The sequence below is a fragment of the Bombina bombina genome, chromosome 8 (assembly GCF_027579735.1).
Source record: "Bombina bombina isolate aBomBom1 chromosome 8, aBomBom1.pri, whole genome shotgun sequence".
NCBI classification, from domain to species: Eukaryota; Metazoa; Chordata; class Amphibia; order Anura; family Bombinatoridae; genus Bombina; species Bombina bombina.
This window is the reverse complement of record NC_069506.1, coordinates 321800872-321823477: the sequence shown is the minus strand read 5'-3', so window position 1 is coordinate 321823477 and position 22606 is coordinate 321800872. Positions and strand designations below refer to the sequence as shown.

Here is a 22606-nt window from a genome sequence, read left to right as displayed (position 1 = left end):
CGAAGCAAATTTGATAAGTGAATTGGTAATTTGTTTAAAATTGCATGCTCTGTCTGAATCATGAAAGTTTAATTTTGACTTTACTGTCCCTTTAAGTATGTGATTAACCCTTTAAGTTTCATTACAATAATAACAATCACTAGACAGTCGGCGACTTGCAATAGATCAATTTGGTGAATGGACGTGTTGCAAATCAAACGGACTGATCAGATAATATATAGTAAAAAAGCGGTACTGCATTATCTGATTGGGCCGTGAAGTCAGTGGCTGTACAACCAATAGGGTCTTGTCTGATGAGTAGGGCCGTGTGCGCATAGAATCCCGCAACCCGTTGTTATCAAATAAGTCGACTCCTGTTTGGAGGAGTTTGGGCCTCTTGCGCATGCGCAGTGAGCACCACAAACCTACAACAGCTGATTACACGTCACCTCCGGTATCGTGGTTCACACATTCCTATGGTAGACAACTTCTTTTAGTTCCCACTAAGCTGGGCCTATAGGTTAAGATGATCTGTGACCCATTAGGTATCAATCACGTGTCAACCACCTGATATGCGTAGCAGGCAGGCGGAAAGTCGGAAACCAAAATTTAAAAAAAAATTAAAAAAAAATTGTGCTGAAGCAGGGACACACCTACACACTGCGCCAACACACTAATGTGTCACAACACACAGTTTGGAAAGCACTGCGAGTCTATCTGAATCACGAAAGAATAAAAAATTGGTTTCAGTGTCCCTTTAATGTAAACTATTGCTATTGCTGCATCCATGTGACATAAAAGTTACTTTCTACTTATAAAAAAAATACCAATAAAGAATGTGTTACCTGGCAACCCCCCAGAAGCATTGATATATTAAATATTTATTATCATTTGAGCATTTAAGAGGAGACATAGCTCCTGAATCTACAGCTTCTATAACAATTAATACTCTTTAAAGTTTAGATAGAAGACTCTCTAGCAATTAGCTACTAGCAGCCTCTGGGTCACATGGTTACACTCAGCTAATCCTGTGCAGCTAGCTGTGAGCCACGCCCCTTTTCTGTCTGTCATGGTTTCCTTTTTTTAATTAAGGTGGAATAATCAAGTGCTGGTATCACTAAATATAAACCTATTTGCATCATTCTATCTTCAGTCCATTGCAGCCAAATTATAAATCCATAAAGAAGCATGTATGAAAAAGCAAGTGAGCACAGTATGTGATACGCATGCGATAAAGTAGATGAATGCCCTGACAGGAAGGAAATAAAGTATACCTGAGGCTGCATAAAGTTTTTTCTTTTCTTCAGTAGCGCAGGAAAGAATCTAATCCTCCTTAAATAAAAGAAGGTGGGGATAGATGTAACAGAATCTGTAACTAAACGGAGGTTCATGGGAGAGAGACATACAGAACAGACTCACTGAGAAAATGGTATGGTCCCAGCTTTCATGATATAAGGGAGCAGTACAATGGGTGTTTGTATGTGGGAGAGAACGCATGAGATTGGGGTGAGGAAGATGTGACATACTCAGGAAGGGGAGAAAGCTACATGACTGGGGTAAGAATGAGTGGAGGTAGAAAACAAGAGAATGTAGTGAGGGAGATGTGACAGGGGAGAGGGAGATGTGACAGACTGGGAGATGTGACAGGGGAGAGGGAGATGTGACAGACTGGGAGATGTGACAGGGGGAGAGGGAGATGTGACAGGGGAGAGGGAGATGTGACAGACTGGGAGATGTGACAGGGGAGAGGGAGATGTGACAGGGGAGAGGGAGATGTGACAGACTGGGAGATGTGACAGGGGAGAGGGAGATGTGACAGACTGGGAGATGTGACAGGGGGAGAGGGAGATGTGACAGACTGGGAGATGTGACAGGGGGAGAGGGAGATGTGACAGACTGGGAGATGTGACAGACAGGGAGATGTGACAAGGGAGAGGGAGATGTGACAAGGGAGAGGGAGATGTGACAGGGGAGAGGGAGATGTGACAGACAGGGAGATGTGACAGGGGAGAGGGAGATGTGACAGGGGAGAGGGAGATGTGACAGACAGGGAGATGTGACAGGGGAGAGGGAGATGTGACAGACTGGGAGATGTGACAGGGGGAGAGGGAGATGTGACAGACTGGGAGATGTGACAGGGGGAGAGGGAGATGTGACAGACTGGGAGATGTGACAGGGGGAGAGGGAGATGTGACAGACTGGGAGATGTGACAGGGGGAGAGGGAGATGTGACAGACTGGGAGATGTGACAGGGGGAGAGGGAGATGTGACAGACTGGGAGATGTGACAGGGGGAGAGGGAGATGTGACAGACTGGGAGATGTGACAGGGGGAGAGGGAGATGTGACAGACTGGGAGATGTGACAGGGGGAGAGGGAGATGTGACAGACTGGGAGATGTGACAGGGGGAGAGGGAGATGTGACAGACTGGGAGATGTGACAGGGGGAGAGGGAGATGTGACAGACTGGGAGATGTGACAGGGGGAGAGGGAGATGTGACAGACTGGGAGATGTGACAGGGGGAGAGGGAGATGTGACAGACTGGGAGATGTGACAGGGGGAGAGGGAGATGTGACAGACTGGGAGATGTGACAGGGGGAGAGGGAGATGTGACAGACTGGGAGATGTGACAGGGGGAGAGGGAGATGTGACAGACTGGGAGATGTGACAGGGGGAGAGGGAGATGTGACAGACTGGGAGATGTGACAGGGGGAGAGGGAGATGTGACAGACTGGGAGATGTGACAGGGGGAGAGGGAGATGTGACAGACTGGGAGATGTGACAGGGGGAGAGGGAGATGTGACAGACTGGGAGATGTGACAGGGGGAGAGGGAGATGTGACAGACTGGGAGATGTGACAGGGGGAGAGGGAGATGTGACAGACTGGGAGATGTGACAGGGGGAGAGGGAGATGTGACAGACTGGGAGATGTGACAGGGGGAGAGGGAGATGTGACAGACTGGGAGATGTGACAGGGGGAGAGGGAGATGTGACAGACTGGGAGATGTGACAGGGGGAGAGGGAGATGTGACAGACTGGGAGATGTGACAGGGGGAGAGGGAGATGTGACAGACTGGGAGATGTGACAGGGGGAGAGGGAGATGTGACAGACTGGGAGATGTGACAGGGGGAGAGGGAGATGTGACAGACTGGGAGATGTGACAGGGGGAGAGGGAGATGTGACAGACTGGGAGATGTGACAGGGGGAGAGGGAGATGTGACAGACTGGGAGATGTGACAGGGGGAGAGGGAGATGTGACAGACTGGGAGATGTGACAGGGGGAGAGGGAGATGTGACAGACTGGGAAATGTGACAGGGGGAGAGGGAGATGTGACAGACTGGGAGATGTGACAGGGGGAGAGGGAGATGTGACAGACTGGGAGATGTGACAGGGGGAGAGGGAGATGTGACAGACTGGGAGATGTGACAGACAGGGAGATGTGACAAGGGAGAGGGAGATGTGACAAGGGAGAGGGAGATGTGACAGGGGAGAGGGAGATGTGACAGACAGGGAGATGTGACAGGGGAGAGGGAGATGTGACAGGGGAGAGGGAGATGTGACAGACAGGGAGATGTGACAGGGGAGAGGGAGATGTGACAGACTGGGAGATGTGACAGGGGGAGAGGGAGATGTGACAGACTGGGAGATGTGACAGGGGGAGAGGGAGATGTGACAGACTGGGAGATGTGACAGGGGGAGAGGGAGATGTGACAGACTGGGAGATGTGACAGGGGGAGAGGGAGATGTGACAGACTGGGAGATGTGACAGGGGGAGAGGGAGATGTGACAGACTGGGAGATGTGACAGGGGGAGAGGGAGATGTGACAGACTGGGAGATGTGACAGGGGGAGAGGGAGATGTGACAGACTGGGAGATGTGACAGGGGGAGAGGGAGATGTGACAGACTGGGAGATGTGACAGGGGGAGAGGGAGATGTGACAGACTGGGAGATGTGACAGGGGGAGAGGGAGATGTGACAGACTGGGAGATGTGACAGGGGGAGAGGGAGATGTGACAGACTGGGAGATGTGACAGGGGGAGAGGGAGATGTGACAGACTGGGAGATGTGACAGGGGGAGAGGGAGATGTGACAGACTGGGAGATGTGACAGGGGGAGAGGGAGATGTGACAGACTGGGAGATGTGACAGGGGGAGAGGGAGATGTGACAGACTGGGAGATGTGACAGGGGGAGAGGGAGATGTGACAGACTGGGAGATGTGACAGGGGGAGAGGGAGATGTGACAGACTGGGAGATGTGACAGGGGGAGAGGGAGATGTGACAGACTGGGAGATGTGACAGGGGGAGAGGGAGATGTGACAGACTGGGAGATGTGACAGGGGGAGAGGGAGATGTGACAGACTGGGAGATGTGACAGGGGGAGAGGGAGATGTGACAGACTGGGAGATGTGACAGGGGGAGAGGGAGATGTGACAGACTGGGAGATGTGACAGGGGGAGAGGGAGATGTGACAGACTGGGAGATGTGACAGGGGGAGAGGGAGATGTGACAGACTGGGAGATGTGACAGGGGGAGAGGGAGATGTGACAGACTGGGAGATGTGACAGGGGGAGAGGGAGATGTGACAGACTGGGAGATGTGACAGGGGGAGAGGGAGATGTGACAGACTGGGAGATGTGACAGGGGGAGAGGGAGATGTGACAGACTGGGAGATGTGACAGGGGGAGAGGGAGATGTGACAGACTGGGAGATGTGACAGGGGGAGAGGGAGATGTGACAGACTGGGAGATGTGACAGGGGGAGAGGGAGATGTGACAGACTGGGAGATGTGACAGGGGGAGAGGGAGATGTGACAGACTGGGAAATGTGACAGGGGGAGAGGGAGATGTGACAGACTGGGAGATGTGACAGGGGGAGAGGGAGATGTGACAGACTGGGAGATGTGACAGGGGGAGAGGGAGATGTGACAGACTGGGAGATGTGACAGGGGGAGAGGGAGATGTGACAGACTGGGAGATGTGACAGGGGGAGAGGGAGATGTGACAGACTGGGAGATGTGACAGGGGGAGAGGGAGATGTGACAGACTGGGAGATGTGACAGGGGGAGAGGGAGATGTGACAGACTGGGAGATGTGACAGGGGGAGAGGGAGATGTGACAGACTGGGAGATGTGACAGGGGGAGAGGGAGATGTGACAGACTGGGAGATGTGACAGGGGGAGAGGGAGATGTGACAGACTGGGAGATGTGACAGGGGGAGAGGGAGATGTGACAGACTGGGAGATGTGACAGGGGGAGAGGGAGATGTGACAGACTGGGAGATGTGACAGGGGGAGAGGGAGATGTGACAGACTGGGAGATGTGACAGGGGGAGAGGGAGATGTGACAGACTGGGAGATGTGACAGGGGGAGAGGGAGATGTGACAGACTGGGAGATGTGACAGGGGGAGAGGGAGATGTGACAGACTGGGAGATGTGACAGGGGGAGAGGGAGATGTGACAGACTGGGAGATGTGACAGGGGGAGAGGGAGATGTGACAGACTGGGAGATGTGACAGGGGGAGAGGGAGATGTGACAGACTGGGAGATGTGACAGGGGGAGAGGGAGATGTGACAGACTGGGAGATGTGACAGGGGGAGAGGGAGATGTGACAGACTGGGAGATGTGACAGGGGGAGAGGGAGATGTGACAGACTGGGAGATGTGACAGGGGGAGAGGGAGATGTGACAGACTGGGAGATGTGACAGGGGGAGAGGGAGATGTGACAGACTGGGAGATGTGACAGGGGGAGAGGGAGATGTGACAGACTGGGAGATGTGACAGGGGGAGAGGGAGATGTGACAGACTGGGAGATGTGACAGGGGGAGAGGGAGATGTGACAGACTGGGAGATGTGACAGGGGGAGAGGGAGATGTGACAGACTGGGAGATGTGACAGGGGGAGAGGGAGATGTGACAGACTGGGAGATGTGACAGGGGGAGAGGGAGATGTGACAGACTGGGAGATGTGACAGGGGGAGAGGGAGATGTGACAGACTGGGAGATGTGACAGGGGGAGAGGGAGATGTGACAGACTGGGAGATGTGACAGGGGGAGAGGGAGATGTGACAGGGGAGAGGGAGATGTGACAGACTGGAGATGGGACAGGGGAGAGGGAGATGTGACAGGGGGAGAGGGAGATGTGACAGACTGGGAGATGTGACAGGGGAGAGGGAGATGTGACAGACTGGGAGATGTGACAGGGGAGAGGGAGATGTGACAGAGTTGGAGATGTGACGGGGGAGAGGGAGATGTGACGGGGGAGAGGGAGATGTGACGGGGGAGAGGGAGATGTGACGGGGGAGAGGGAGATGTGACAGGGGGAGAGGGAGATGTGACAGACTGGGAGATGTGACAGGGGAGAGGGAGATGTGACAGGGGGAGAGGGAGATGTGACAGACTGGGAGATGTGACAGGGGAGAGGGAGATGTGACAGAGTTGGAGATGTGACGGGGGAGAGGGAGATGTGACGGGGGAGAGGGAGATGTGACGGGGGAGAGGGAGATGTGACAGGGGAGAGGGAGATGTGACAGGGGAGAGGGAGATGTGACAGACTGGGAGATGGGACAGGGGAGAGGGAGATGTGACAGGGGGAGAGGGAGATGTGACAGACTGGGAGATGTGACGGGGGAGAGGGAGATGTGACAGACTGGGAGATGTGACGGGGGAGAGGGAGATGTGACAGACTGGGAGATGTGACGGGGGAGAGGGAGATGTGACAGACTGGGAGAGGGAGATGTGACAGGGGAGAGGGAGATGTGACAGACTGGGAGATGTGACAGGCGGGGAGACGGAGAAAGCAATAGACTGGGGCAGATGTGTCAGACAAACCTTGGAGGAGAACATAAGGGGGTAGTTAGGTCACTGATATTGTGGAGAAGCAGAAAACCTAGAGACTGAAATAGATGAGAGGCACATAGTCAGAGAGTAGAAAGGTGTAAGAGACTAAAGGCTGTAAAGTAGAAGAACATAGAGACATTAGACATACTGGGGTGAGATACTGAATAGATAATAGGATAAAAGACAGTTGAGGGAGGACAGGAGGAAATACATGAGGCTCAGAGGCTGAATACAAATGAGAGGTTTCAGCTTTAAATTAGAAAAAGAGTCAAAATGTACAGCTTGAGAGATGAGAGAGATTCTCCCATAATGCTTTGGTCTCAAGAGAATGGGGCAGGAGGCGAGACAGAAGTTTGGAAGAGAGTTAAATAGACTTTCATGCAATAAGAGAAACAGATACAAATACACTTGATGAGAGAGCCCCACAAGAGGGGTAAAAGGAACAGAGACAGCGTAACATAAAATGATGAGTAGAAATGAGTGTATAGGGGAGTGAGACCGACCCGGGCGGTGTAATACAGAGAGGTGGGAGGGAGAAGCCTGCACTACCCATAGCATTTCCCTATGTTGCTTGTGCATGTTGCAGTTTTATCTTGCGCCTATAATTAATCTTTTTTTTTTTTCTCTCCAGAAAATGGCTGTTAATGTTGATTCCACTTTGGAGGCCAGTGACGATCTCAGGAGCCATGATATCCTGGCTTGGGTTAATGAATCTCTACAGATAAATCTTAGAGCGGTTGAGGAGCTGTGTTCAGGTAGTTTTCATGTGTAGTCTATCAGTGAGACCCTAACAGAGTTAATTTAGATGATACTGAGGCTAAGCAATTTGGGGAGCATCGTCTATGTACTAGATGCTGCTAATGATGCTGCTAATGAGCCCCTAACAACATTAGCAATAATGCAGTTTACTTGAGGCAGCTTGCTAATTGTTCTACACAAAATGGCTATCACAACATAAAAATAACATGATTTACATTATTACACAAATGATCGTTGCTAACTATGGGGTTGATCACAATCTTTTCAAAAAGCTTATCAAATAATTTATCTACAGAATGGGGAATTTTATAGAAACATAATTATATAAACTTTTTTAAAGGATTGTGTACGACCCCTAAGTGTTTAACGCCTCTATAGGATTAAACATAAACAGGTTTAGGATAAGCAGCGCATTGCTTTTATTTGCTTGTACACATGGATGTATGATATTTAAATGGACACTGAACCCAATATTTTTTATTTTGTGATTCAGATAGAGCAGCAACTTTCTAATTTACTCCTATTATCATTTTTTCTTTGTTCTATCTTTATTTGAAAAAGAAGGCATCTAAGCTAAGGAGCCAGACAATTTTTGGTGTAGACCCTGGAGAGCACTTGTTTATTGGTGGGTGAATTTATCCACCAATCAGCAAGAACAACCCAGGTTGATCACCAAAAATGGGCCGTAATGAGATCTGATTATACCTACAGCTATAAGATAAAGACACATGTATATGTACACAATGTGATAAAGTAATGAGATCTGATTATACCTACAGCTATAAGATAAAGACACATGTATATGTACACAATGTGATACAGTAATGAGATCTGATTATACCTACAGATATAAGATACAGACACATGTATATGTACACAATGTGATACAGTAATGAGATCTGATTATAACTACAGATATAAGATACAGACACATGTATATGTACACAATGTGATACAGTAAAGAGATCTGATTATACCTACAGATATAAGATAAATACACATGTATATGTACACAATGTGATAAAGTAATGAGATCTGATTGTACCTACAGATATAAGATAAATACACATGTATATGTACACAATGTGATAAAGTAATGAGAGCTGATTGTACCTACAGATATAAGATAAATACACATGTATATGTACACAATGTGATAAAGCAATGAGATCTGATTATACCTACAGCTATAAGATAAAGACACATGTATATGTACACATTGTGATACAGTAATGAGATCTGATTATACCTACAGATATAAGATAAAGTCACATGTATATGTACACAATGTGATAAAGTAATGAGATCTGATTATACTTACAGATATAAGATAAATACACCTGTATATGTACACAGTGTGATACAGTAATGAGATCTGATTATACCTACAGATATACGATAAAGACACATGTATATGTACACAATGTGATAAAGTAATGAGATCTGATTATACCTACAGATATAAGATACAGACACATGTATATGTACACAATGTGATAAAGTAATGAGATCTGATTATACCTACAGATATAAGATACAGACACATGTATATGTACACAATGTGATAAAGTATTGATATCTGATTATTCCTACAGATATAAGATACAGACACATGTACAGGGAGTGCAGAATTATTAGGCAAATTAGTATTTTGACCACATCATCCTCTTTATGCATGTTGTCTTACTACAAGCTGTATAGGCTCGAAAGCCTACTACCAATTAAGCATATTAGGTGATGTGCATCTCTGTAATGAGAAGGGGTGTGGTCTAATGACATCAACACCCTATATCAGGTGTGCATAATTATTAGGCAACTTCCTTTCCTTTGGCAAAATGGGTCAAAAGAAGGACTTGACAGGCTCAGAAAAGTCAAAAATAGTGAGATATCTTGCAGAGGGATGCAGCACTCTTAAAATTGCAAAGCTTCTGAAGCGTGATCATCGAACAATCAAGCGTTTCATTCAAAATAGTCAACAGGGTCGCAAGAAGCGTGTGGAAAAACCAAGGCGCAAAATAACTGCCCATGAACTGAGAAAAGTCAAGCGTGCAGCTGCCAAGATGCCACTTGCCACCAGTTTGGCCATATTTCAGAGCTGCAACATCACTGGAGTGCCCAAAAGCACAAGGTGTGCAATACTCAGAGATATGGCCAAGGTAAGAAAGGCTGAAAGACGACCACCACTGAACAAGACACACAAGCTGAAACGTCAAGACTGGGCCAAGAAATATCTCAAGACTGATTTTTCTAAGGTTTTATGGACTGATGAAATGAGAGTGAGTCTTGATGGGCCAGATGGATGGGCCCGTGGCTGGATTGGTAAAGGGCAGAGAGCTCCAGTCCGACTCAGACGCCAGCAAGGTGGAGGTGGAGTACTAGTTTGGGCTGGTATCATCAAAGATGAGCTTGTGGGGCCTTTTCGGGTTGAGGATGGAGTCAAGCTTAACTCCCAGTCCTACTGCCAGTTTCTGGAAGACACCTTCTTCAAGCAGTGGTACAGGAAGAAGTCTGCATCCTTCAAGAAAAACATGATTTTCATGCAGGACAATGCTCCATCACACGCGTCCAAGTACTCCACAGCGTGGCTGGCAAGAAAGGGTATAAAAGAAGAAAATCTAATGACATGGCCTCCTTGTTCACCTGATCTGAACCCCATTGAGAACCTGTGGTCCATCATCAAATGTGAGATTTACAAGGAGGGAAAACAGTACACCTCTCTGAACAGTGTCTGGGAGGCTGTGGTTGCTGCTGCACGCAATGTTGATGGGGAACAGATCAAAACACTGACAGAATCCATGGATGGCAGGCTTTTGAGTGTCCTTGCAAAGAAAGGTGGCTATATTGGTCACTGATTTGTTTTTGTTTTGTTTTTGAATGTCAGAAATGTATATTTGTGAATGTTGAGATGTTATATTGGTTTCACTGGTGTTACGGTTACCCTTAGTCTCGCTGAGAGATGGACCGCTTAGTAGCCTGGATCCCTATTGCTAAAGAGGGGAGAAGCTGCTTTCCATAGTATTCTATATGAGTCTCGCAAATATAGAATAATCTCCCTTAGCTGCAGTACAGCTAGGATACCCTTCTGCCCACAAAAACGAGTCAACGCTGCGATTGAGGGTCAAACAAGAACTCAGGACTGGGATGCCCAGCCTGCTTTTTATTAAGGTTACATGCACACAGGGCACTCCCAGGGGGAGAGGGGGGGAAGCACAAAATCCCCCATCACACATTTAGATAGAGAGCACTGTCCTTTGACAGGCCACAATAGGATTACAGTACTTAAGATAACAAGTTTACAAGTTCATCTTATCAATTAGCAGTCTGGCTCCAGAGGTGATTAGACAATAGTTTCTAAAAGCTGAAAAAAAAGAGTTAACTCTTTATGAAATGAAACTTGTTACAGTTTTCTTGGAGCCCTTCTTAGGCGCTGGCTTGCTGGTTCAGGCATTGCTGCTGGGAAATAAGCTCTTCACAACAAAATAACTAATGCTTCTGTAACATTGCTCCCTTTCTGTGGAACACTCTGGCAGACACGGTCTGACCCCTTTTCGGGGCAGACTAAGGCTGTCCAGACCGCTGGTTATGCGGGGCTGAGGTCGGTTTGTCTGGACAACCCGTCGGCGTTGCCATTCTGTTTCCCAGGTCTGTAAGTAATGGTGAAATTGAAGGTTTGCAACGATAAGCTCCAACGTAATAGCCTGCCGTTATCTCCAGAGACCCGGTTCAGCCACACCAACGGGTTATGGTCGGTGACCAGAGTGAACTCCTGACCATATAAATAGGGAGTCAATTTCTTTAATGCCCACACCAAAGCCAAACACTCCTTTTCGACCGCTGCATAGCTGACTTCGCGGGGCAGGAGCTTCCGGCTGATGTAGGCAACTGGATGCTCCCCTCCATCTTCGCCTACTTGGCTGAGGACGGCTCCCAGCCCGAACATGGAAGCATCTGTATGGACGATAAAACGTTTGTTAAGGGCTGGGGCCGCCAAGACAGGAGCGTTAATTAGAGCATTTTTGAGAGCCTGGAAAGCCGTTTCACAGTGGGGAGACCACAGGACCTGTCGAGGTAAGTTCTTCTTGGTCAAGTCAGTCAGGGGTTTGGCAAGTGTGCTGTAGTCTGGTACGAACCGTCTATAGTACCCTGCCGTGCCCAGGAAGGCTAGGACCTGAGTCTTAGTGATGGGGGTGGGCCAAATGGCGACAGCTTCTATTTTGGCCGGCTCTGGTCGCTGCTTTCCACACCCCACCCGGTGACCCAGGTACTGTACCTCGGCCATCCCAAAGTGGCATTTTTCTGGCTTCAGAGTCAGGCCAGCAGCCCGGATCTGATCCAGAACCATTCCCACATGAGCTAAGTGGTCCTCCCAGGACTCACTGTGGATCGCTATGTCGTCCAGGTAGGCGCAAGCAAAACTCTGGAAGCCATCCAGGAGCCTATCCACCAAGCGCTGGAATGTAGCTGGGGCATTCTTCATCCCAAACGGCATTACCCTAAACTGATATAAGCCGAATGGGGTGACGAATGCCGACTTGGGGATAGCCTCCGGGGCCAGGGGAATCTGCCAGTAACCTTTGCAGAGGTCAATAGTGGTCAGGTAATTTCCCCTGGCTATACGATCGAGTAGCTCGTCTACCCTGGGCATAGGGTAAGCGTCCGTCACGGTATTTTCATTGAGCCTCCGATAGTCTACGCAGAACCGGGTGGTCCCATCTTTCTTGGGCACCAAGACAACTGGGGAGGCCCAGGGACTATCGGAGGGCTCAATTACCCTGAGCTGGAGCATCTCATCGATCTCCTTCTTCATTCCTGTCCTAACTGCTTCGGGGATTCGGTACGGAGCCTGGCGCAAGGGAGCTTGTCCCGGAGTATCTACCTGGTGGGTGGTTAAAGTAGTGTACCCTGGCTTCGGGGAGAAGGTGAGGTGTTTGGACTGGAGGAGTTGGTTGAGCTGCTCCCTTTCAGTGGGGCTAAGTCGGTCCCCTATCTGAACCTGCGCCACTATACCTGTGGGGAGGCTCTTTTCTAATAGGTCTGGAATGGGTAAACTGTCGGGGTCTTCCTGAGGGGAACAACATACGGCCGTCACGTTCTCTGGTCGCTCAAAATATTCCTTGAGCATGTTTACATGGAATGTCTTTCTAAGATTGTTGTCGTGGCAGCTAGCTATCACATAAGTGGTGTCTCCCCTTTTCTCTACGATCTGGTAGGGACCCTGCCAGGACGCCTGCAATTTGTCTGTCTTCACCGGCTTAAGTACTAACACCTTTTGTCCTATGGTGAAGATTCTCTTTCGGGCCCCCCGATCGTACCATACTTTCTGTCTTCTCTGGGCCAACTGGAGATTAGCCCGCACGGATTTGGCTAATTGCTCCATTCGGTCCCTGAGTTCCAGCACGTATGGCACAATTGGGACACCGTCAGCCTCCATCTCTCCCTCCCAGTGCTCCCGGATCAGGTTTAGGGGTCCCCGTACCTTTCTTCCGTAGAGCAACTCGAAGGGAGAGAACCCTGTCGTTTCCTGGGGCACCTCCCGATAAGCAAATAGGAGGTGCGGCAGGAAGCGTTCCCAGTCTCGGTATTCCTGAGTGAACGTCTTGAGCATTTGCTTGAGGGTCCCATTGAACCTCTCACACAGCCCGTTCGTCTGGGGGTGGTATGGGGAGCTTAGGAGGGACTTAATTTTGCAAACCTGCCAGAGTTGTTGGGTCAATTCAGCCGTAAATTGGGTGCCTCGGTCGGATAGGATTTCTTTTGGAAATCCTACCCGGGAGAACACCTGTACTAGTGCATTCGCTACCGTATCCGCTTGTATGTTGGATAGGGCGACAGCCTCTGGGTACCTGGTAGCGTAGTCCACTACGGTAAGAATGTATCGCTTACCGGAGGGACTAGGGGTAGCCAGTGGTCCCACTAGGTCAATAGCAACCCGGCTGAAGGGTTCCTCTACAATGGGCATATTTACTAGCTGGGCTTTAGGGTGATCGCCTCGCCTTCCTACTCGTTGACACACATCGCAGGTGTTACAGTAAGTTCTAACGTCAGCGTGCACCCCTGGCCAAAAGAACGTGTGAGTAATGCGGTGTAGGGTACGGGTAACGGCTAGGTGGCCTGCTAAGGGGATGTCGTGGCCTATTTTGAGGATTTCTTGACGGTATTTGTGGGGCACTACCAGCTGTCGCCTACGCTGTCCCCTTTTCTCTGTCCAGCGGTATAGTTTCCCTTTTTCCCATAAGAATGTTTCGTTATCTGCCCCGCCCCCTCCGGTCTCTGCTCGTTCCCGGTACTTTTGTAAGGTCGGGTCAGTCTTAGACTCTGCCTCGAAGGCATCTGGGGTGTCCCAGGGTATGGGGCCTAACCTGTCAGGCAAGGTCGGGGTAGGTCTTACCTGTGTCTCCCGCACTGGTGAGAGCTCTCGCTCCGTCCGGGCTTGGGCCCGTGTAGTCACTGGGTCCGCCTCGTTGTTGCATACTGGAGCATAGGCAGAAGTCATGGGGCCCAAATCGTTGCCCAGTAGTACTTCGGCAGGTAAATTATCCATTAGGCCCACGTTCACAGCCCCCTTTCCCGCTCCCCAATCAAGATGCACTTTAGCTGTTGGAATTTTGTACACATCCCCCCCCGCCACTCTAACGGCCACAGTCTGTCCGGATCGCTTGTGCTCTGGCACCAAATGACTCTGTACCAGCGTGATAGTAGCCCCTGTGTCTCGCAATCCCTCGGTAGATCGCCCCTCGAGCCATACCCTCTGCCGATGGTGCTGGCGGTTATCTGAGGCAGCATATACAGGGTCTGCCTCGTGAAGCGGCCCCACATATCCCTCCATAGGGGCCTCTTGGTTAACACAGAGGGCCCGGGCCGGACGATAGGACCCAGAGGGGTAATTGTAATTCCTGGGTGTCTGGTGCGTATTAAGGGGGCAGCTAGCCATGAAATGCCCTGGTTGCTTGCATCGGTGGCAAGTCGGTCTGGGACGCTCAGAGCTGTTATTGGGTGGTCCTGAGTGTCGGACGGGCCCTGTGGGCACCGGGGCTCGGAATTCAGCACGAGGGGGTGCACGGTAAACCTCTCTGGGTTCGACCCGTGCTGGAGCTCGGTAGTTCATGGGTTCGTGAAGACGGGAGTCATAATGTTCATCGGCCAATTTGGCTGCTTCTTCTAAGGTAGAAGGCCGCCTGTCTCGCAGCCATTCCTTCCCTTGCTGTTCCATGCCATTATAAAAATGTTCTAAGAGAAACAATTGTAAAATTTCCTCCCCAGTCACCGCTTTACTTCCGCTCAGCCAGTGATTTGCCGCTCTCCGCATTCGGTGCGCCCATTCCATATGGGTATCGTTAGGCTTCTTTTCCGTGCCCCGAAACTGTCGGCGATACGTGTCCGGAGTTACAGCGTACCGTCGCAACAGTGTCTCCTTAACTAGCTCATACTGTGTCACTTCCTCAGCACCCAGAGTACGAAAGGCTTCCAGGGCTCGCCCGGATAGTTTCCCAGACAATATCGTGGGCCACTCTCTGTTGGGAATCTGGTGCAGGGCACATTGCCTTTCGAAGTCCGCCAAATATTCATCAATCCCTGTCTCGCTCTCTAGGAAGGGTCGAAATGCCGCATAGGGTATCTTGGGCCTCCCAGCATTTTCGACAGGGATGATTACCTGCGGGGCTTCAGCATTGCGGTGTGCGTTCGCTAGGTTGAGTTCGTGGGCTCGAGTCTCTCGTATATCCTCGTCCGCCTCCGCCATCAACTGCTGTACCAATTCCATGGAGGGGTTCGGCCCGTATAATGAGAGCCTTTCCCGAACAATCCTGGTTTTTTCGTCACTAATCGTGGTCGGTGTTTCCGCCATTGTGAAGCTCTGATCCAGTTCGGTCAATTCTGCGATCAGCTCTCTCCTCGGCCGGTTGCTGGCGTACCCCCCTCTGCTTTCAAGTAAATCCTTTAGGGTTGTACGCTTCAATTTTTCGTAAGCGCTCTCCATCCGTTCTGTACCTCTCCTAGGAAATCCAGGAAAATCCCGCCGCTGCCGCCAAATGTTACGGTTATAATTGAAATGGGTATATATTTGTTTTTTGTTAAGTTGCCTAATAATTATGCACAGTAATAGTCACCTGCACACACAGATATCCCCCTAAAATAGCTATAACTAAAAACAAACTAAAAACTACTTCCAAAACGATTCAGCTTTGATATTAATGATTTTTTTGGGTTCATTGAGAACATGGTTGTTGTTCAATAATAAAATTAATCCTCAAAAATACAACTTGCCTAATAATTCTGCACTCCCTGTATATGTACACAATGTGATAAAGTAATGAGATCTGATTATACCTATAGATATAAGATAAAGACACATGTATATGTACACAATGTGATACAGTAATGAGATCTGATTATACCTATAGATATAAGATAAAGACACATGTATATGTACACAATGTGATACAGTAATGAGATCTGATTATACCTACAGATATAAGATAAAGACACATGTATATGTACACAATGTGATACAGTAATGAGATCTGATTATACCTACAGATATAATATAAAGACACATGTATATGTACACAATGTGATACAGTAGTGAGATCTGATTATACCTACAGATATAAGATACAGACACATGTATATGTACACAATGTGATACAGTAATGAGATCTGAGTATACCTACAGATATAAGATAAAGACACATGTATATGTACACAATGTGATACAGTAATGAGATCTGAGTATACCTACAGATATAAGATACAGACACATGTATATGTACACAATGTGATAAAGTAATGAGATCTGATTATGCCTACAAGCTCAACCCAATTTATTAGGTTGTGGCTTCAAAACACAAAATCAGCTAATTCATATACACAAATAACTAAGCATTTCAAAAGCAAATCTCATACATTTTATACTCTGCAACTGGTAAAAAAAAGTAATTGGAAACACATTAAGGGAAAAACTATTTTATAAGTATACTGTCCCTTTAATCATGAAAGAAAATAATTTGGGTTCAGTGTCCCTTTAAATGGACGTATGTATGTATGTGTTGGGTACTTGTAAAGCACGGCTAATCACCAGAAAGGTCTATTTATAAGCTTTACTCATTTTTTTTTTCTTTGGGGGCATTTTGTAAGAAAAATATTTTTTTTTGTTTTTTTTTTTACCTTTTATTCTTTTTATCATTTTATACCCATTGAATCCTGAGTTTAATTCCTGCTGCACAAGTGAAATAAATCTTCTATAATGCTGCTCTGCCAAGCCAAAGTGTAGCAGCTTCAATGCTGTTTTGCTAAAGCAATTAGGTAATTTAGAAGAAAAATAACAATTAAGTCATTGTTTATACTTTTAGATCTTAAGCAGACCTGGAAAAACGTGTTTCCCCACAGAACAAATAATATAAAGCAAACAAACAAAAATAGGTTGCACAAGATTTGATAAACAGTTGCCACACAAGAAATAATATTTGTTTTTAAAATACCCTCTGGGTAATTTTATTAACATCTATTTACACGTGAGAAAGAAAAATAGCTAAAGCATCAACTGTAGTATCCAGCACTTGTGTTCATAATAAGGGTGCAAAACATTATACCCAGGCCCTTTTCTACATATGGGGTGAGATTACATATACGGGGCAGGCTTCAGCGCAAGTGCTGCAACCCGCACCGCCCGTAATTTTACCTCGCACATCGGGGTATCCATTAAACCCTGCCGGCAGTTCATAAAGTGCCGTAAGTCGAATAAACTAGCGATGTCCAGAAATTAGATTCAATACACATTTCTGGAGCCGCTAGTGACTTACAACACTTAAGAAACTGCCGGCACCTAAGAATAAAAAAAAAATATATATAAAATCTCCCGTAAACTAACCGGCCTCCCAAAAATAAACCTGACCCGTATAAAACCCCTATATCCGCCATCAAACCCACATCGGAACTAATAAAAGTGTTAACCCCTAAACTGACAACCCTCCACAACACAATATGCCTAATTAAATTATTAACCCCTATATCCACCATCAAACCCACACCGCAAGTAATAATTCAATTATTAGACCCTAAATCGGCCATCAAACCCACACCGTAAGTAATAACTAAAGTATTAACCCCTAAATCCGCCAACTCCAACATCGCAAGCTACCTAATAAAACTATTAACCCCTAAACCACCATTAACCCACAACGCAATAAACCTATTAAAGTATTAACCCCATAAACCGCCATACCCACACAACGCAATGCTAATAAATTTATTAACTCCTAAACCGCCAAAGCCCACAACGCAAATAATTAATTACCAAGCCCCCTAACCTAACACACCCTAACCTAACACCCCTAAATTAACCCAAATTACCTACATTAAAAAATGATAAAGTTACTAAATATTAAAATAAAAAAAAACTAACATTACTTTAAAAATAAAAAAACTAAGTTAAATTAATCTAAAATTACAGAAAATAAAAAAACAGAATTTATGTTTACCTGATAAATTTATTTCTCCAACGGTGTGTCCGGTCCACGGCTTCATCCTTACTTGTGGGATATTCTCTTCCCCTACAGGAAATGGCAAAGAGAGCACACAGCAAGAGCTGTCCATATAGCCCCCCCTCTGGCTCCGCCCCCCAGTCATTCGACCGACGGTTAGGAGAAAAAGGAGAAACTATAGGGTGCCGTGGTGACTGTAGTGTATAAAGAAAGACATTTTTCAAACCTGATTAAAAACCAGGGCGGGCCGTGGACCGGACACACCGTTGGAGAAAGAAATTTATCAGGTAAACATAAATTCTGTTTTCTCCAACATTGGTGTGTCCGGTCCACGGCTTCATCCTTACTTGTGGGAACCAATACCAAAGCTTTAGGACACGGATGAAGGGAGGGAGCAAACCAGGTTACCTAAACGGAAGGCACCACGGCTTGCAAAACCTTTCTCCCAAAAATAGCCTCCGAAGAAGCATAAGTATCGAATTTGTAAAATTTGGCAAAAGTATGCAGAGAAGACCAAGTTGCTGCCTTACAGATCTGATCAACAGAAGCCTCGTTCTTGAAGGCCCATGTGGAAGCCACAGCTCTAGTAGAATGAGCTGTAATTCGTTCAGGAGGCTGCCGTCCGGCAATCTCATAAGCCAATCGGATGATGCTTTTCAGCCAAAAAGAAAGAGAGGTAGCAGTAGCTTTCTGCCCTCTCCTCTTACCAGAATACACAACAAACAAGGATGATGTCTGTCTGAAATCCTTTGTTGCTTCTAAATAGAACTTTAAAGCACGGACCACATCTAGATTGTGTAACAAACGTTCCTTCTTTGAAACTGGATTCGGACACAGAAGGAACAATTTCCTGGTTAATATTCCTGTTAGAAACGACCTTTGGAAGAAAACCAGGCTTGGTACGTAAAACTACCTTATCTGTATGGAAAATCAGATAGGGAGAAGTACACTGCAAAGCAGATAATTCAGAAACTCTTCTAGCAGAAGAAATAGCAACCAAAAACAGAACTTTCCAAGATAGTAACTTAATATCTATGGAATGCATGGGTTCAAAAGGAACCCCCTGAAGAACTGAAAGAACCAAGTTTAGACTCCATGGAGGAGTCATAGGTCTATAGACAGACTTGATCCTGACTAACGCCTGTACAAACGCCTGTATATCTGGCACGGCTGCCAGACGTTTGTGCAACAAAACCGACAGAGCAGATATCTGTCCTTTTAGAGAACTAGCTGACAAACCTTTATCCAAGCCCTCTTGGAGAAAGGAAAGTATCCTTGGAATTTTAATTTTACTCCAAGAGTATCCCTTGGATCCGCACCAACAGATATATTTTTGCCATATCTTATGGTAAATTTTCCTAGTCACAGGCTTTCTGGCCTGAACCAGAGTATCTATAACCGAGTCAGAAAACCCACGCTTAGATAGAATCAAGCGTTCGATTTCCAAGCAGTCAGTTGGAGAGAGACTAGATTTGGATGTTCGAATGGACCTTGTACTAGAAGATCCTGCCTCAAAGGTAGCTTCCATGGTGGAGCCGATGACATATTCACCAGGTCTGCATACCAAGTCCTGCATGGCCACGCAGGAGCTATTAGAATCACCGAGGCCTGCTCCTGTTTGATCCTGGCTACAAGCCTGGGAAGGAGAGGGAACAGTGGAAACACATAAGCTAGGTTGAACGACCAAGGCGCCACTAATGCATCCACCAGTGTCGCCTTGGGATCCCTGGATCTGGACCCGTATCGAGGAACCTTGGCGTTCTGGCGAGACGCCATCAGATCCATATCTGGAATGCCCCATAGTTGAGTTAACTGGGCAAAAACCTCTGGGTGGAGTTCCCACTCCCCCGGATGAAAAGTCTGACGACTCAAATAATCCGCCTCCCAGTTGTCCACTCCTGGGATGTGAATTGCAGATAGGTGGCAGGAGTGATCCTCCGCCCATTTGATGATCTTAGATACCTCTCTCATCGCCAAGGAACTCTTTGTTCCCCCCTGATGATTGATGTACGCTACAGTCGTCATGTTGTCCGACTGGAACCTTATGAATTTGGCCTTTGCTAGGTGAGGCCAAGCCAGGAGCGCATTGAATATCGCTCTCAGTTCTAAAATGTTTATCGGAAGAAGAGACTCTTCTCGAGACCATAGACCTTGAGCTTTCAGAGAGTCCCAGACCGCACCCCATCCTAAGAGACTGGCGTCGGTCGTGACAATGACCCACTCTGGTCTGCGGAAACTCATTCCCTGAGACAGGTGATCGTGAGACAACCACCAGAGGAGAGAATCCCTTGTTACCTGGTCTACTTGAATCTGGGGAGACAAGTCTGCATAGTCCCCATTCCACTGATTGAGCATGCACAGTTGTAATGGTCTTAGATTAATTTGAGCAAAAGGAACTATGTCCATTGCTGCAACCATTAATCCTACTACTTCCATGCACTGAGCTATGGAAGAATGAAGAATAGAGTGAAGAACTTGACAAGCGTTTAGAAGCTTTAACTTTCTGACCTCTGTCAGGAAGATCTTCATTTCTACAGAATCTATTATTGTTCCCAAAAAGGGAACTCTTGTTGACGGGGACAGGGAACTCTTTTCTACATTCACCTTCCACCCGTGAGATCTGAGAAAGGCTAGAACAATGTCTGTATGAGCCTTTGCTTTGGAAAGAGACGACGCTTGGATTAGAATGTCGTCTAGATAAGGTGCTACAACAATGCCCCTCGGTCTTAATACCGCTAGAAGGGACCCTAGCACCTATGTGAAAATTCTGGGAGCAGTGGCCAAACCGAAGGGAAGTGCCACAAACTGATAATGTTTGTCCAGGAAAGCGAACCGCAGGAACTGATGGTGATTTTTGTGGATCGGAATATGCAGGTACGCATCCTTTAAGTCCACGGTAGTCATATATTGACCCTCCTGGATTGTTGGTAAAATCGTTCGAATGGTTTCCATTTTGAATGATGGAACTTTGAGGAATTTGTTTAGAATTTTTAAATCCAGAATTGGCCTGAAAGTTCCCTCCTTTTTGGGAACTACAAACAGGTTTGAGTAAAACCCCTGACCTTGTTCCGTTAAAGGAACTGGGTGTATCACTCCCATCTTCACTAGGTCTCCTACACAGTGTAAGAATGCCTGTCTCTTTATCTGGTCTAAAGATAAGCGAGACATGTGGAACCTTCCCCTCGGGGGAAGTTCCTTGAACTCTAGAAGATACCCCTGAGACACTATGTCTAGTGCCCAGGGATCCGGAACATCTCTTGCCCAAGCCTGAGCAAAGAGAGAGAGTCTGCCCCCTACTAGATCCGGTCCTGGATCGGGGGCTACCCCTTCATGCTGTCTTGGTAGCAGCAGCAGGCTTTTTGGCCTGTTTACCCTTGTTCCAGCCTTGCAATGGTTTCCATGCTGGTTTAGGCTGGGAAGTGTTGCCTTCTTGTCTGGAGGCCGCAGAGTTAGGATTCGGTCCGTTCCTGAAATTGCGAAAGGAACGAAAATTAGATTTGTTCTTAGCCTTGAAAGGCCTATCCTGTGGGAGGGCATGTCCCTTTCCACCAGTAATGTCTGAAATAATCTCTTTCAATTCCGGCCCAAAAAGGGTCTTACCCTTGAAAGGAATATTAAGCAATTTATTCTTGGACGACACATCCGCCGACCAGGATTTTAGCCAAAGCTCTCTGCGCGCCACTATTGCAAAACCTGAATTTTTCGCCGCTAACTTAGCCAATTGGAAAGCGGCATCCAAAATAAAGGAATTAGCCAACTTTAGTGCGTGAATTCTGTCCATGACTTCATCATATGGAGTCTCTTTTTGGAGCGAATTTTCTAGTTCCTCGAACCAAAAATACGCTGCCGTGGTGACAGGAATAATGCACGAGATTGGTTGAAGAAGGAAACCTTGCTGAACAAATATATTTTTTAGCAATCCTTCCAATTTTTTATCCATAGGATCTTTGAAAGCGCAACTGTCCTCAATAGGAATAGTTGTGCGCTTAGCTAACGTTGACACTGCCCCCTCAACCTTAGGAACCGTTTGCCATGCGTCCCTTCTGGGGTCGACAATGGGGAACATTTTCTTGAATATAGGAGGTGGAACAAAAGGTATACCTGGCTTTTCCCACTCCTTAGTCACTATGTCCGCCACCCGCTTGGGTATCGGAAAAGCATCAGCGTGCACTGGGACCTCTAAGAATTTGTCCATCTTGCACAATTTCTCTGGAATTACCAAAGAATCACAGTCATCAAGAGTAGTTAGGACCTCCTTAAGCAGGGCGCGGAGATGTTCTAACTTAAATTTAAATGTTACTATATCAGTGTCTGCCTGCTGAGAAACTTTTCCTGAATCAGAAATTTCCCCCTCAGACAGACCCTCCCTCACTGCCAATTCAGATTGATGTGAGGGTATAACTGATAAATTGTCCTCAGCGCCAACCTGCTCATCTTCTGTATTTAAAACTGAGCAATCACGCTTTCTAGGGTAGGATGGCAGTTTGGATAATAGATTTGCTATAGAATTATCCATTACTGCAGTTAATTGCTGCATAGTAACCAGCATTG

At 47.1% G+C, this 22606-nt stretch overlaps 1 protein-coding gene across 2 annotated transcripts in view; it reads left to right on the top strand.

Moving 5' to 3' along the window:
• Positions 1 to 1310: 1310 nt before the first annotated feature.
• LOC128638226 (microtubule-associated protein RP/EB family member 1) overlaps positions 1311 to 22606 on the top strand; it is a 50295-nt gene continuing 28999 nt past the window's right edge. The window contains exons 1-2 of one of the 2 annotated variants that reach the window (XM_053690075.1): positions 1311 to 1408; positions 7450 to 7573. In XM_053690075.1, coding sequence (XP_053546050.1) covers positions 1406 to 1408; positions 7450 to 7573 — 127 coding nt within the window. In that variant the 5' untranslated portion in view covers positions 1311 to 1405. The other variant, XM_053690074.1, reaches the window with a different exon arrangement.